The following is a 12,814-nucleotide window of genomic DNA, read 5'->3' as shown; positions in this document are numbered from 1 at the left end:
TAATATAAATAATAATTTTTAGATCTTGCTCAAATCTTTATTATTTTATGACTATATGATTAGGGTTTTTAAAAGGATTTTTTGTTCGTGAACAGCTTGTGTTCGGCTCGTTAAGCAAACGAGTCGAATAAGAACACACTTTTTGAGCTCGAAATATAAACGAGACAAGAGCTAACATCCTTTACACCACTATTTGCGGGAAAAAATTTGCGTGCAATAGAAGTACGCAACGTATGATATGGGGTTATACCGAGGGTACAAGAGGGTTACATCCACGGTATAACCTCTTATAACCTCCCTATAATTTTTTATAACTTATCTATACCTTAAAATAAATTTCACGCTTCTGTTATCATATACGAAGAGGTTACAAAATAAGTCAAGGAGAAAGTTAAGAAAGTTATAGGGGCTAATATCGCAAGGTTTTTCCTATTTGCGTGCGAGACTTGTCCTTCATATGGTTGCCTCGAAGAATAAATTGATCGAGAGATATTTCCGCTCCCAGAAAGGGTCAAATTTCCTGAATACGTCGGCGCTTGCTTGAACCCGTTGCCCGCAACGCCGTCTTTGGCTTCTCCCGGTCAAGTCGTCTTCTTTCCCCCTCCTCTCCAACCCATACTTCGGTCTAACCGCCACCTACAACATCTGTGATTGTTCCATCTCTTCAAATCATAGCGATCTTCTCCCTCTGTAGAATCCCACTAGAAAATGTGAATTCTCCTGATTTCCCTCATCGGTCAGTTCTATGGTTCCATCGAAGCCCATCAGCTTCGTCGCACCTATGATTGCCTTCGCCGTCGCCCTGCTCTTCCTCTCCCGGTTCCTCGAATTCCCCACTCTTTCTTCTCCCCTTTCAACCAAGATCCCCTCCTCCACATCATCAATATCGTCGATCCCCTCCACTCCACCTTTTTCGTCTTCTCGTCTTAATTCGAGGGCTAAAGAGGCATTCTCGGACTTAAGGTCTGCTTTTGCGAGATGGGACGCGGAGGTCGGATGCGCGTTGTTCATGGAGCATCACAAGGGATGGGCGCCGAACCCATCAGCCGTGCAGGATTCCGGCGGAAGAGTGGATTGCGGGGGGTTGAGTCCCGCGCACGTTAGTGTGCTGGTACAAGGGTGGACTTGGATCCCAGATAATTTGGATAATCTCTATTCGTGTCGATGTGGGTTGAGCTGTCTCTGGACGAAATCTCCAGTGATGGCGGATAAGCCTGATGCATTGCTTTTTGAAAACGTTATACCTCCGACAAGGGTAAGATTTGGTATTGATCTTAAGCTTTTCATTTTCTTTTCTTCTTTATTTGTTTACTATAATAAGCTTTTGTGCAATGCAAATATATCTTAATGGACTATCTGATTTGTTTAGATGTTTGGAAAACTTACTGGAATCTGCTCAGCTGTTTTGTAGCGCTCTTTCCTTCTGGAAAAATATAATATTACTTGCCAGTAAGACCATGGGACTAGTCTATAGAATTTTGTAGCAGCTGTTGGATCCAGAATTGGCTGTGGATTCACACCATAAGGAAAAAATGAAACAAATGGGGTTCTGAGCCAGATGAGAGAAAAAAAAAATTCTTGGCGGGAGAAAGCTAGGAAAGAAAGGTTCCTTTTATGTAGATATCCTTCTATTTATAGAGGATCTTTTCATATATTACAAATTAACTACTCATTACACATCGACCCCAAAAGATCTTTGATTTATTCTTGTTTGTCTTCATCTAGCTTTGACATTATAGTTAATATTTATTCCTGATAATGTCATATTTTGTTAACTATTTCCTATATCGCTTGTCTGGTCACAACTTTATCTGCCCACTCAGTTTTTCAGCTGATTCATAATCCGCCAATTTGTTCTCAGAGCAACTCATCCTTCTCCAATGAGTGTCTTTTTAGTTGTGAGGCAAATCAAGTCCCTTGGCAGACAGTTGAGTGATCTCAACCAAGTTTCACTCTTATGTGTTGATCATCATAGACAAATTATTGTGCATAACACAATGATTAGTTAGTTAAATTGGTAAGATCTAGTTGGCCTAGTAAGTTGTTTTCCCTTTCATCTTGGACTCGTGTTCGATAACGCATCAACTTGACCGTTACTGCTTAGCAGTCTGTCAACTCAAACTTGATAACTTGCCAACTCATCAACTTGGTAGAGTAATTGGATAGGTTAGCGGAGTAACTTGATAGAGCAACTCGACAAGCCAACTTAAGGATATACATTTAGTTTCATAGTTTTCTTGTATTTTGGAAGACAACCACCAAAAGGGTAAGAGAATGAGAAAAATTCATTCACCACCTCATCATGAGACTCTTCCCTTGCTCATCTCTATAAGAATAGTTTGAAATTTTTGTAATCGACATAATTTTGTGGTCAGTCGACATAAAAGAAATTAGAGTCATTCTTTTTAGTAATATCCTATTTCGTCAAAAAAGATTTTCATTGTATAAAGTTGCGAGGATTGTAGAGATCTCATGGGTGAGTTAATTCATGACAGAGCTTGTTTTATGAGAATTTTTTTTAACTATGAGTTCGTTGGTTGGTATCCTTTGTTTGGAAAAAGTAGTATCCTTTGAGTAAAATATGAGAGATGGATTTTGCTAAGTATTACCTGATCATGTGCATGTAGTCTCTTTGCTCTCCTAAAGGGAGTCATTCTAGGGGCACTTTCGCTAAACCTATAGGATGGGGCTATTTGGGTCACCTTCAGAGAGTAGTCTTGTAACTTGTCAGTACAACTTTATTGTTATCTATTTTGTATTCAGTTTTTTGTTTATTTGACTTGATAGTAAACTCGCATCTTTAGTTTCTTGAGCTTTGTCAATAAACTTCATTTTTTCATAAGAGCTTTTATCTCCTTTATAGTCTAGATTGACTTTTTTTGTTATGTAACTCAATTATAAATAAATCTAGATAATCTCATTAAGTTCATACCATCCTTTCACCTAGTGTTGTTGCTCTTCTATAGGGAGTGGTAGCTATAACTTTTCAACTTAACAGGCCGAGATCTTGTCATCTTCAATTATCAGGTTAACTATCTTCACTCTGATTTAGTCGAGTCATATTTGGTAAAGAGTTTCTTCAAAACCGTCCATAGTGTTCGGCTATTAGGCTGGTGGGATCTCAAGGTTATGCTATTTTCCTTTCTTTCTAAGCAATCTTGACTATAAGGAGTGAGTTTCTCGAGTTATAAATGAGATGAGATGTAATTTAGTTACACGGAGTTAACCAAAAATATAAACACGGGTTAACCAAAAATCTAAATATGATAAGCTAAAGATAAGAAGAGGAGCTTTGAAGGATTCTCTTTTTCATATTTATGATTGTCTTGTTCTGCTTGAGGTGGGCCGGCTTGATTTGAACTTCATTTCCTCTCGTTAGATCTTTGTTGTTCCTTTATTGGTCCTTAAACATAATTTTAAATTGTAGATAAACTTAGAGAATTTATGATTAATAATAACCTAGTTCTTTGGCGAATTGTCATATGATGAAATGGGGCACTTTTTGAGGCAACTCACCTAGGTGATTCCCCAAATGTCTCCAACAATGATGTTATTTCTACAACTGTTTTCTAGAACTCTCCTTCAACATGAGAAAATTTTATAGAAGTATTGTTAAATTTTTTTGTAAAAGATATAAAGTCGGATGCTAACAAGTTCCCTCAAAGTATTTTTTAGATATTTTCTTCCCTTAGTTATTTTTTAAGAGAGAGATAGAATAGGAAACTTTGCTATGTGATGATTGTTATTCTCCCGAGGTCTCCGGCTCTCTTGCAAGTTTTTTCTTGCGAACTTCTTGAGCTCTTCCTACAAGGTTTTTTACTTGGGACCTTTCAACATTCTTTTTGGTAATAGTGATTTGACTTATGTTTGTATGCCAATATAATTCATGCTTGTTGGCTGGTCGGCGGTGGTATAGTAATAAATTATCATGTCAACATAGTATGAGAATCCAACATGCACAGATAAAAGAAGAGTAACCAGAAGGAAACACCTTGATTTTTATGTGAAATACCTTGGAAAGAGGAATAATTACCACCGTCTAGCGCATTTAAAATAATCCACTATATAATATTGAGTACACTGGCCTACTTCGCTACTACGTTAGAGAAGATGAAATTAGAATATTGATGTACAATTGTAGTTTAATAATAATAGTCGTAATAGGTCACCAAAGCCATAGTCGATTGATATGAAGACAGTTGTCTACCATGAATGTTGTAAACAGTGGTTGTAATGTCATCTTCTCGTAGAGTTCATATTTGAAAACCGTGGTAGTAGTTGGTCATGTACGATATAGGCGGTTGTTTTAGAAGCATTGGTTGGCTACAACAACTGCAGTTGGGACCTGCAATAGTGTTTGTAGGCCACAGAGGATGCGTCATTGCACTATATTCGGGGTGCATTATTGCACCGCATTCAGGATGATACATTACTCCATAAGGTGCTTTGTTACTCCACAACTTACTTCATAACTCCGCAAGGGGCTTCATTCCAAAGAGCAAGGGGTAGTCGACAGTGGTTGACGGGGACCGACAAACGGTGGTTGACAATGGTCGACGGCTATAGGAGCAAGAAGTGTTAGTCGGGTCTTCGGTCTAGAACCACACTGGATTTCATCTCCTCCCGCTCTAGTTGTAGCTCGAGGTCCAGTTCTTCCTTCCCCTTCCCCTATTCATGAAGGGGTAATGATCTATTTATAGTGTCTAGGAGGGGTTCCCTACAAATAAGGAATTTAGGACCCCATTGGACGGGTTGGAGAGATTCCTCTGATCAGACAATACCTTATGGACATTTTAGTGATCTAATGACGTCGGAATTGAGTGATTTTGGGGTCATTGGATTCATCTTATCGAGACACTTAAATTGACTCTAAACTTGTCAGATTTGAATCAATTTGTCTTACCAATTAACCACTCAAAATTTTCAAAAGTGATTATATTGATTGATCTAGATTTGATGTTACTCGGATTTGATCAATATGGTGTCATTGCTTCTGTATTCTCAAGCTGGTCAATTTGACTATATGTTTGTTGAAAACAGAGTTCTGGATGATTTTTAATTTGAGTTTGAGCGTTTCTTTCATAAAAATGCCTTGAGTTAGTGTCACGGCTCGAGATTCATGCTAAATGATGAAATTTATTGATGACGTATTAATAATAGTTTTTATAAAATAATGAAGGAAAATTTTCTTTCAAGAAAATTAAGTATGAATTACTTATTCTTTGGTTATGGTTACAAAGTTTTCAATTTTAATGGTGATCTCGTATGGACGAGTTCCAAAGTTTTGAAAATAAATAGATGATATGATACAATTTTAATGATAAAAAAAGTTATGGTTGGCCCTACTCCAATTTCCAAGGACTTCTTTTATTTGTTGTTTGGCTTTGTTTTCTTGTGTAACTATTTCTCTTACTTGTGATGTTTTCCATACTCACTATATCTTTTAGAATGTTGGATTATGAATTATCCGTGGATTCACACTGCAAGGAAAGATTGGAATAAAGGGAATTCTGAGCCAGATGTGAGTGAAATTTTTATTCCTTGTGGGAGAAAGAGCGAGAAATATAGTCTCTTGTACATAGATATCCCTCTATTTATAACTGTTTTTTTTCAAACATTACCAAATAATGACTTATTGCACAGTTTTCAAAGCATCTTTGATTTATTTATCTTATCTTAATTTGTCTTTGACACTATAATTAACATTATCTCTAATAGTGCCAGAAAACAATTCGCCATAATGCTTGTCGGGTCACTTTTTTGTCTTCCACTTTTCTTTTGAGATGATCTAGTATTGGGCAAATCATCTTCAGAGCGAGTTGTCCTTTTCTATTGAGCTAGTCTCTTTGGCTATGAAGCAAACGAGTCTCTTGACGAGCAGATGAATGGCCTCAAAAAAATTTTATTCTTGTGCTTTGATTACCATAGAAGAATTATCGAGCATAACTTGCTGATTGAGTTAGTTGAAGCGCTATGGTCTAGTTAGCCTGGTGTGTTTTCTTGCCTTTCATCCTGGACTTGTGCTCGGCATCTCATCAATTTATCAAATTATCAATTCGTTAACTTGTTACTTGTTAGGGTAACCTGGCATGTTGGCAGGATAACCTAACTGGGAAACTCGACATGCTGATTCTAGGATATACATAATCAAGATTGAGAAGTTGCTAGTGTTCGCGGGAATGTTGATGGATGGGAATGGCTTGTTGTCATCTCTAACAAATTTTGCCAATGTGAATTTTTATATATTCCAATATCTTAAAATAGCTTGAAAATTTTGCAGAGATCAGATTATAATCAACTCTTGGATTGCTAAAGGTGAAATGGGCAACTTGAGTTTCATAAATTATTTGCCTGGATTCTTTAGATTTGGTTTAATGCTTCTTAGAGTCCATAGAATGGGTACAATGCAGTTAGATTTGCTCTTGTGATGTATTTAAAACTTAAGGGGCAAACATAGATAAGTTGTAAGACACCTTTTATGGATCTATTTTAATTATTTTAGAAACAACGTTTTATTGCAGTGTTTGCTACCCATTTTAGAACATTTTAGAACTTTGGTTAATTTTGTGATTTTTGGAGATAAAAAAATATTAATCCTATTTAATTTCTCATGAAAGGAGTACAAGATAAATATTGAGGGATGATCCTCTCATTAGGAAAGATAAAATCAGTGATAAAAGAAGGAAACAAGAATTTTAATATACTAATAGTTTTATATTCTAAATATAGAAAATACTAAAGTAGAAGAAACTAAAGAAATTTTCTAAAAGTTCCAACACCCCCCTTAAGTTGGAGCATAGATATCCTCATGTCCAATTTGCTTACAAGGAGTTCAAAACTAGGCCTGAACAGCTCTTTGATTAAAATGTCGGCAATTTGTTGATTAATAGAGATAAATGCATGTAAATAGCTCTACAATCAATATTCTCTTTTATGAAGTTGGTCAATCTCCATATATTGTGTGATCACCCACACTGGATTTTTTATAATACTGATGACAGTTTTATTGCCATAGTACAACTTCATTGGCATGTTTATTGAAATTCGTAGCTCTTTAAGAATTCTCTTCAGTCATAACATCTCACATATTCTATTATCCATAGCCCGAAATTCTTCCTTAGCACTACTCCTTATCACCCTAGATTTTCCCAGACAAATTACAATATCTAGAAATCAATCATCTATCAACAATTGAGCCTACCCAATCTGCATCACTGTATGTCTCTATATTTATTTGTATGATTTTTGGAAAGAGTAAGCATTTGCCTGGTGTATTTTTTAGGCATCTTAGAATCCTATTAGTTGCTTCATGGTTTTTCTCATAGGGCAAATGCGTAAATTGACTTACACAATATACAACAAAGACAATATTTGTTCGTGTATGTGACATGCATATCAACTCTCTCATCAACTTTTGATATGAGGCTGTATTAATTGAGTCACTCTCCTTCTCATCTCTCAGTTTTTGATTTGGATCAATTAGAGTATCTGCAGGCCTACAATAATTTAGCCTTGTTACTTTTAAAAGATCAAGGACAGGTTTCCGTTAGGAAACCACAATTCCTTTCAACCACCTCAGTGACCCTAAGTCTTGGTCTAAAAAATTGATGAGAGAAGTCTTCAACCGATTCATTTCATATACGTCGTCTCTGGTGATAATTATATTGTCCGCATGCACATCAGAATGGATATCTTTCCATCCTTGGAATGCCTGAAGACATTATATAATCTCCTTGCCCTTGAGTATATCATTGACTTTTAGTAAATAGTGTAAATTTATCAAACCACGCTGTCGGTGATTGCTTCAACCCATATAGGGATTTTTTTGAGTCTACAAACCTTTGTGTCAAACTTTTCACTTAATCCGAGAAGTGCATCCATATACACTTTTTCCTCCAAGTCTCCATTGAGGAAGACATTCTTTATATCCAACTATTTTAAGGACTAGTCAAGATTAACTGCAAGTGATAGAAGTACCCTTATTGGGTTTAATTTTGCAACTTGATCAAATATCTCAAGATAATCAATGTCGTATGTCTGAGTAAGCCTCTTAGCAACCAGTCCGTCCTTGTGTCATTTTAAAGAACCATCAGAAGCTTACATGATTGTAAACGCCTATTTGCATCTGACAGTTATCTTTCCTTTAGGCATATCAACCAATTCTCATGTTTCATTTTTTTAAGAGTTTTTGTCTCCTCAAAAACAGCTTCCTTCCACTTCGAAACTTTTAGAGCATCGCGCACAGCTATAGGAATTTCCATATACAATAATTGTGAGGTAAAAGTACGAGGTGGGTGAGAGGTGATCATATGACACATAATAACATGATGAATATTCAGTGCTAGACACATTATACTCGAGATTTAAACTAGGCTCATAATTTGAAGACAAAGTGGACTGAGCATGAGGTAAAGGATTAATAAGGATGTTATCTGGGCTTGCAGATTTTGGGGGTTGAAAGAATTCGTGGACTCATTTCTTAAGTTGTCTTTTGCCACGAGTAGACACAATCAAATAGTACCACTATTGTTATTTTTTTCATGTTTCTGTATTGTTGTGAACATCGTGAGATAGCACTGTAGAAATTTCAATATTTAAAAGATGCGACGAACTCTCCCCTGATATAAAATCATTTGAATTTTCAAGTTGAACAATCAAGATAGGGGACATAATATTTTGGGAGTCTTTGGTTTGAAGAAAACCTTGAAACTTAGAAGGCACATTTTTATTTTGTTCTTCCCCTTTAAGGTGAGATGGAAAAAAAAAACCATTGTAAAATTTTTTTTTTCCAATTTGGGATCAAAATATTTATACCCTTTTGGGGTAAGATCATAACCAAAACTCATTTTTTGGCTCGGGATTTAAGCTTTTCTTGATTATGAGTGTGAACAAAGGCAATACACCCAAATATTTTTTGCGGTATAGTAGCAAAAAACTGATTTTTTTTTGAAAAAACTATTTGAAAACATCAAAAAGTGTTTCAAAGTTTTAAATTTTATTGGGTGTTTAGTTTATGAGAAATGTTGCAGTAATAACAGTTTTTCCTCAAAGATATGTAGATACTGAATTGATAAATTGCAAAATCTCAGCTACCTCCAATAATGCTTGTTTTTCTTTCTGCCAACACATTTTGTTGAGAAATGTCAACAAAAGAGCATTAATGAATCGTTTCTTTTTCAAATAAGAATTGGCCTAAAGTGTTTTTGAAATATCCTCGGCTATTATCACTCTGTAATATTTTAATATTTATTTGAAATTAGGTATGTACTATACTATAAATTTTTTTTAAAATTTTATCTACTTTAAATTATTCTTTCATTAAATAAATCCAACATAATATATTATGATCATCAGTGAAAGTCACAAATCACTTTTTCCCTGTGTGTAAGAGTTTTATAAAGGCCCATATATCAATGTGAATCAAAGCTGTACAGGATTTGTATATTTGTGGAGAAAATGATCCATGGTTGTGCTTAGTAAACTGACACACTTCACATTAAAACAATGACATATCTTTATTCTGTAATATTTTGGGAAACAAGTCTTTTAGATAATGAAAACTGAGATGACCCAACCTATAGTTCCATAACATAATTTCATTATCTTTGGAAATAAAAACAGAATTAAAGCCCGTACTTTGATATTGTCTATTCAAGACATGTTCATCTTCAAAATAATAGAGTTCATCTTTTCCTGCACTTTCCATCATCCTCCCTGTGATTAATTCCAGAAATTCTTAGCAAAAATGATAGTAGTTAGTTTGTTATTGATGATCAACAGTAATTTTACTGATGTATAAAAAGTTACACGATATATTAGAAAATTGAACATCACGAAGGGTTAAGAATGATGAGAGTTTGACAGCTTTTATCACGGTAATTACTAAGAGGGAATCATCAAAAATTTTGTCCTTTTTATTATTTGCACAAGATCTTTAATAAGAAAATATTTTAGAAAATCTCGTTCTATAATCAATTACACCAGATTCTCTTATCCAAGAATTAGAAAAATTAGAAATAACTTAAAAAAGAAGTGGCCATATGGTTTTGGGAAGGAGTAGATGTGGCTTTCCTTTGGTAGGTTCCATGGATTTGATGAGCTATATCATACTCAAAGAATTTTTGGATTGTCATTTTTTCTAATTCAGATCACCAGTAGTAGTTTTGAAATTTATCAGTTAAATACTTAATTTTTCCTCTCTTGTCAATATCCAATTTTATGGATTGAGCCCACTCAAGGTAGTTGTGCTTGTTAAGTTTTATCATTGTGAGATACGATGGTAAGCTATGGGGATAAAACTAAGTTGATACGGATGTGGGATAAGGAGATGTAGTTTTAGAATGACTGGAACCTGTTGATGTGACAGAGTTTTTTGGAACTCCAGTTATCATTGCTGATTTGGAAGACATCCTTGGAATCTGAAAGTCACTGCCATCCCGATCGCACAAGCTTGCGGAACTCCTTTACGCTACGATCCCGATCTCTGTTTCTGAGCAAGAAGGGTGTGGAACGTCTGTATGCTGGAATGTGTTCACTTTCCTGCGTAAGTGGCACATAACTCCTTATGATGCAATCTCGATCCCTATTTTCAATGAAGAATGGCATGAAGCTCCTAGATGTCGCTATTTGTTTACTTCCTTGCACAAGTTCAACTTTACTGTCGAGATGGAAAAACCCAGATCTAGGCAGTGTCTTCAAAGGAGATACAATAAAGCGTCGAAAGAAGCTACAACGCAGTTCTAGAGCAGCCGAAGAAGTTTCACACATGTGGATCCTTGCATTTTTACTGATAACGATAGAATTGGAGCAAGGCAAACCACTCGCAACAACAGAACACACAGATGATGCAGGATCGACATGCTTCGAACGCAAGCTCTCATACTCTAAGACGAAGCATAACGAACGGGGTAAGCGGCTTCAACCTTGACACAGGTTAGGGCACTTTCGGTGGCTTTGAGAGCATGTGATTTTTAGAGAAGGAAAAATTATTATTCCTCTTGAATTTCTTACAAAACGATTAAAAGATAAATAGAGGTGGATGACAATCACAATAGGAAAGACGTAAACGCCATAACTCCCCATGATAAAAGAAAAAAACAAGAATTATAACATAAAACTAATTTTATATTCTAAATACATAAAATATTAAAGTAGAAGATAGTAATAAATATTCCTAAAATTCGAAAAAATTTCAATTAATTTTGATGATAAAATTCTTATTCTGCAGTAAATATTGCTTGGTGATATTCTGTAAAAAAGTTCTAAATTCTAATAGACATGTTATACTAACTCTTTTATCATGAAACGTAATGCGAGCCTTCTTCTAATAAACAGACAAAAGTACAAGAGATGCAACCACTATGAAGGCCAATTTGTTGTAAATATTCGGAAGTAGATTTCTATTTTTAGTAAAGTGTTTGTTTGACATGTGATGGTTGGAAGTTGGTTCTGGTTTGGAACTCAGGATCTCTAAGTTGTGAAATGAGGAGAATTCTTATTGTGTTGGCTTGGAAGTTACCTTTATTTTTTTTCCTTTGGACACGGTAATATTATTGCGATGGTATAAAGTTTTTTTAGCAATAACCAAGACGAGATTGTTTTCGCTAATTAGAGCTTGGTAGAATGATTATGACACCACATCATTCTAATGCCATAGGTTGGTTTAGTAAAATATGTTAGACTAATAAGTCATTTAACGATCAGTTATTTATGCTAAATAATCAAATGAGTATTAAATATAATGAGTTACAGTTGTTAGGAAATATTAAGACAAATTATAATAACTAGGTTAAATTATGGATTTACCTAATAAGGTAAATTTGGCAATATATCATTCTAATGCCATAGGTTGATCTTAGTAAAATTAATTAGGATACAAGTCAATTGACCGTCGATTATTTACGCTAAATAATCAATTGACTATAAATAGTCTAATGAGTTAAAGTTACTTCAGATTAATAAGACAGTTTAAAATTAGGATTATGTATTTTCATATTTAATCATATTTAAATTAATAGATCAATCTGGATAATCAATTGTTAATAGCATGATTATTAATTATTATTTTAGGATATTGAAATATGCTAATTACTTATATATCAATGAAACATCAACTAGTCTGATTAAGTATTTTCAATTAACGTGTACGATGTTAAATCAATTTGATTAATTAGGCTAGTTATTCTTTAATTACTATGTGGGATAAAAATTGATTTTAATTTGCCTTAGAGTTATTAAATAATAGATTAATACAACTAATTCGGCTAATTGAATTTTAAGATGATTAAGTTATTCTTTTTATTCATACATTAAATAATTTTATAAACTCATCTCTAACTTACTAGATGGGATATTAATTCAGCTTGATTAATTAGGATATGCAATTATGATTTTGTTATTACGATATGAAAATATCTTGAGTTATGCTAAACTCACTACAACCTAAACAAGAAATTTAGTTTCCCTGAAGCATGTTTTTGTCAAACAAATAGACATTACTTAATTGAATTGAAATTGGTTACAAATACTTATGCCAAAACAAATTGTCATAACATTTTGAGATGCTAATCAACTGTAGCTTATGTGAATATCACCAAACAAAGAAAAATGTTAGATTGTTAAGTTTTTTTCATAGATTTCTTTGTGTGGGTGAACACTTTATTATTGATGGGGTAGTCAATCAGATAATTGCAAGTCATCTTTGTGTGGTATTGCCTCATTCAAACTAAAAGTTCAAACTTTTAGTCCATCTTGTCCTCTAATCTTTACTACTACTCTGTTTATCCTTTTATCCTTCACTCTTTTCTATCACTTT

At 34.4% G+C, this 12,814-nt stretch overlaps 1 protein-coding gene across 1 annotated transcript in view; it reads left to right on the top strand.

Moving 5' to 3' along the window:
* The first annotated feature begins 730 nt into the window (after positions 1 to 730).
* Positions 731 to 12,814, top strand: part of LOC110030264 (alpha-(1,4)-fucosyltransferase) — a 15,915-nt gene continuing 3,831 nt past the window's right edge. Inside the window, exon 1 of the mRNA XM_020732893.1 lies at positions 731 to 1,255. Within this exon, the coding sequence (XP_020588552.1) occupies positions 746 to 1,255 (510 nt within the window). The 5' untranslated portion in view covers positions 731 to 745. The remainder of the gene's footprint in view (positions 1,256 to 12,814) is intronic.

Source organism: Phalaenopsis equestris, unplaced genomic scaffold, assembly GCF_001263595.1.
Source record: "Phalaenopsis equestris unplaced genomic scaffold, ASM126359v1 Scaffold000691, whole genome shotgun sequence".
NCBI lineage: Eukaryota > Viridiplantae > Streptophyta > Magnoliopsida > Asparagales > Orchidaceae > Phalaenopsis > Phalaenopsis equestris.
Note: the sequence above shows the minus strand (reverse complement) of the source record. Positions and strands in the feature narration are given on the sequence as shown.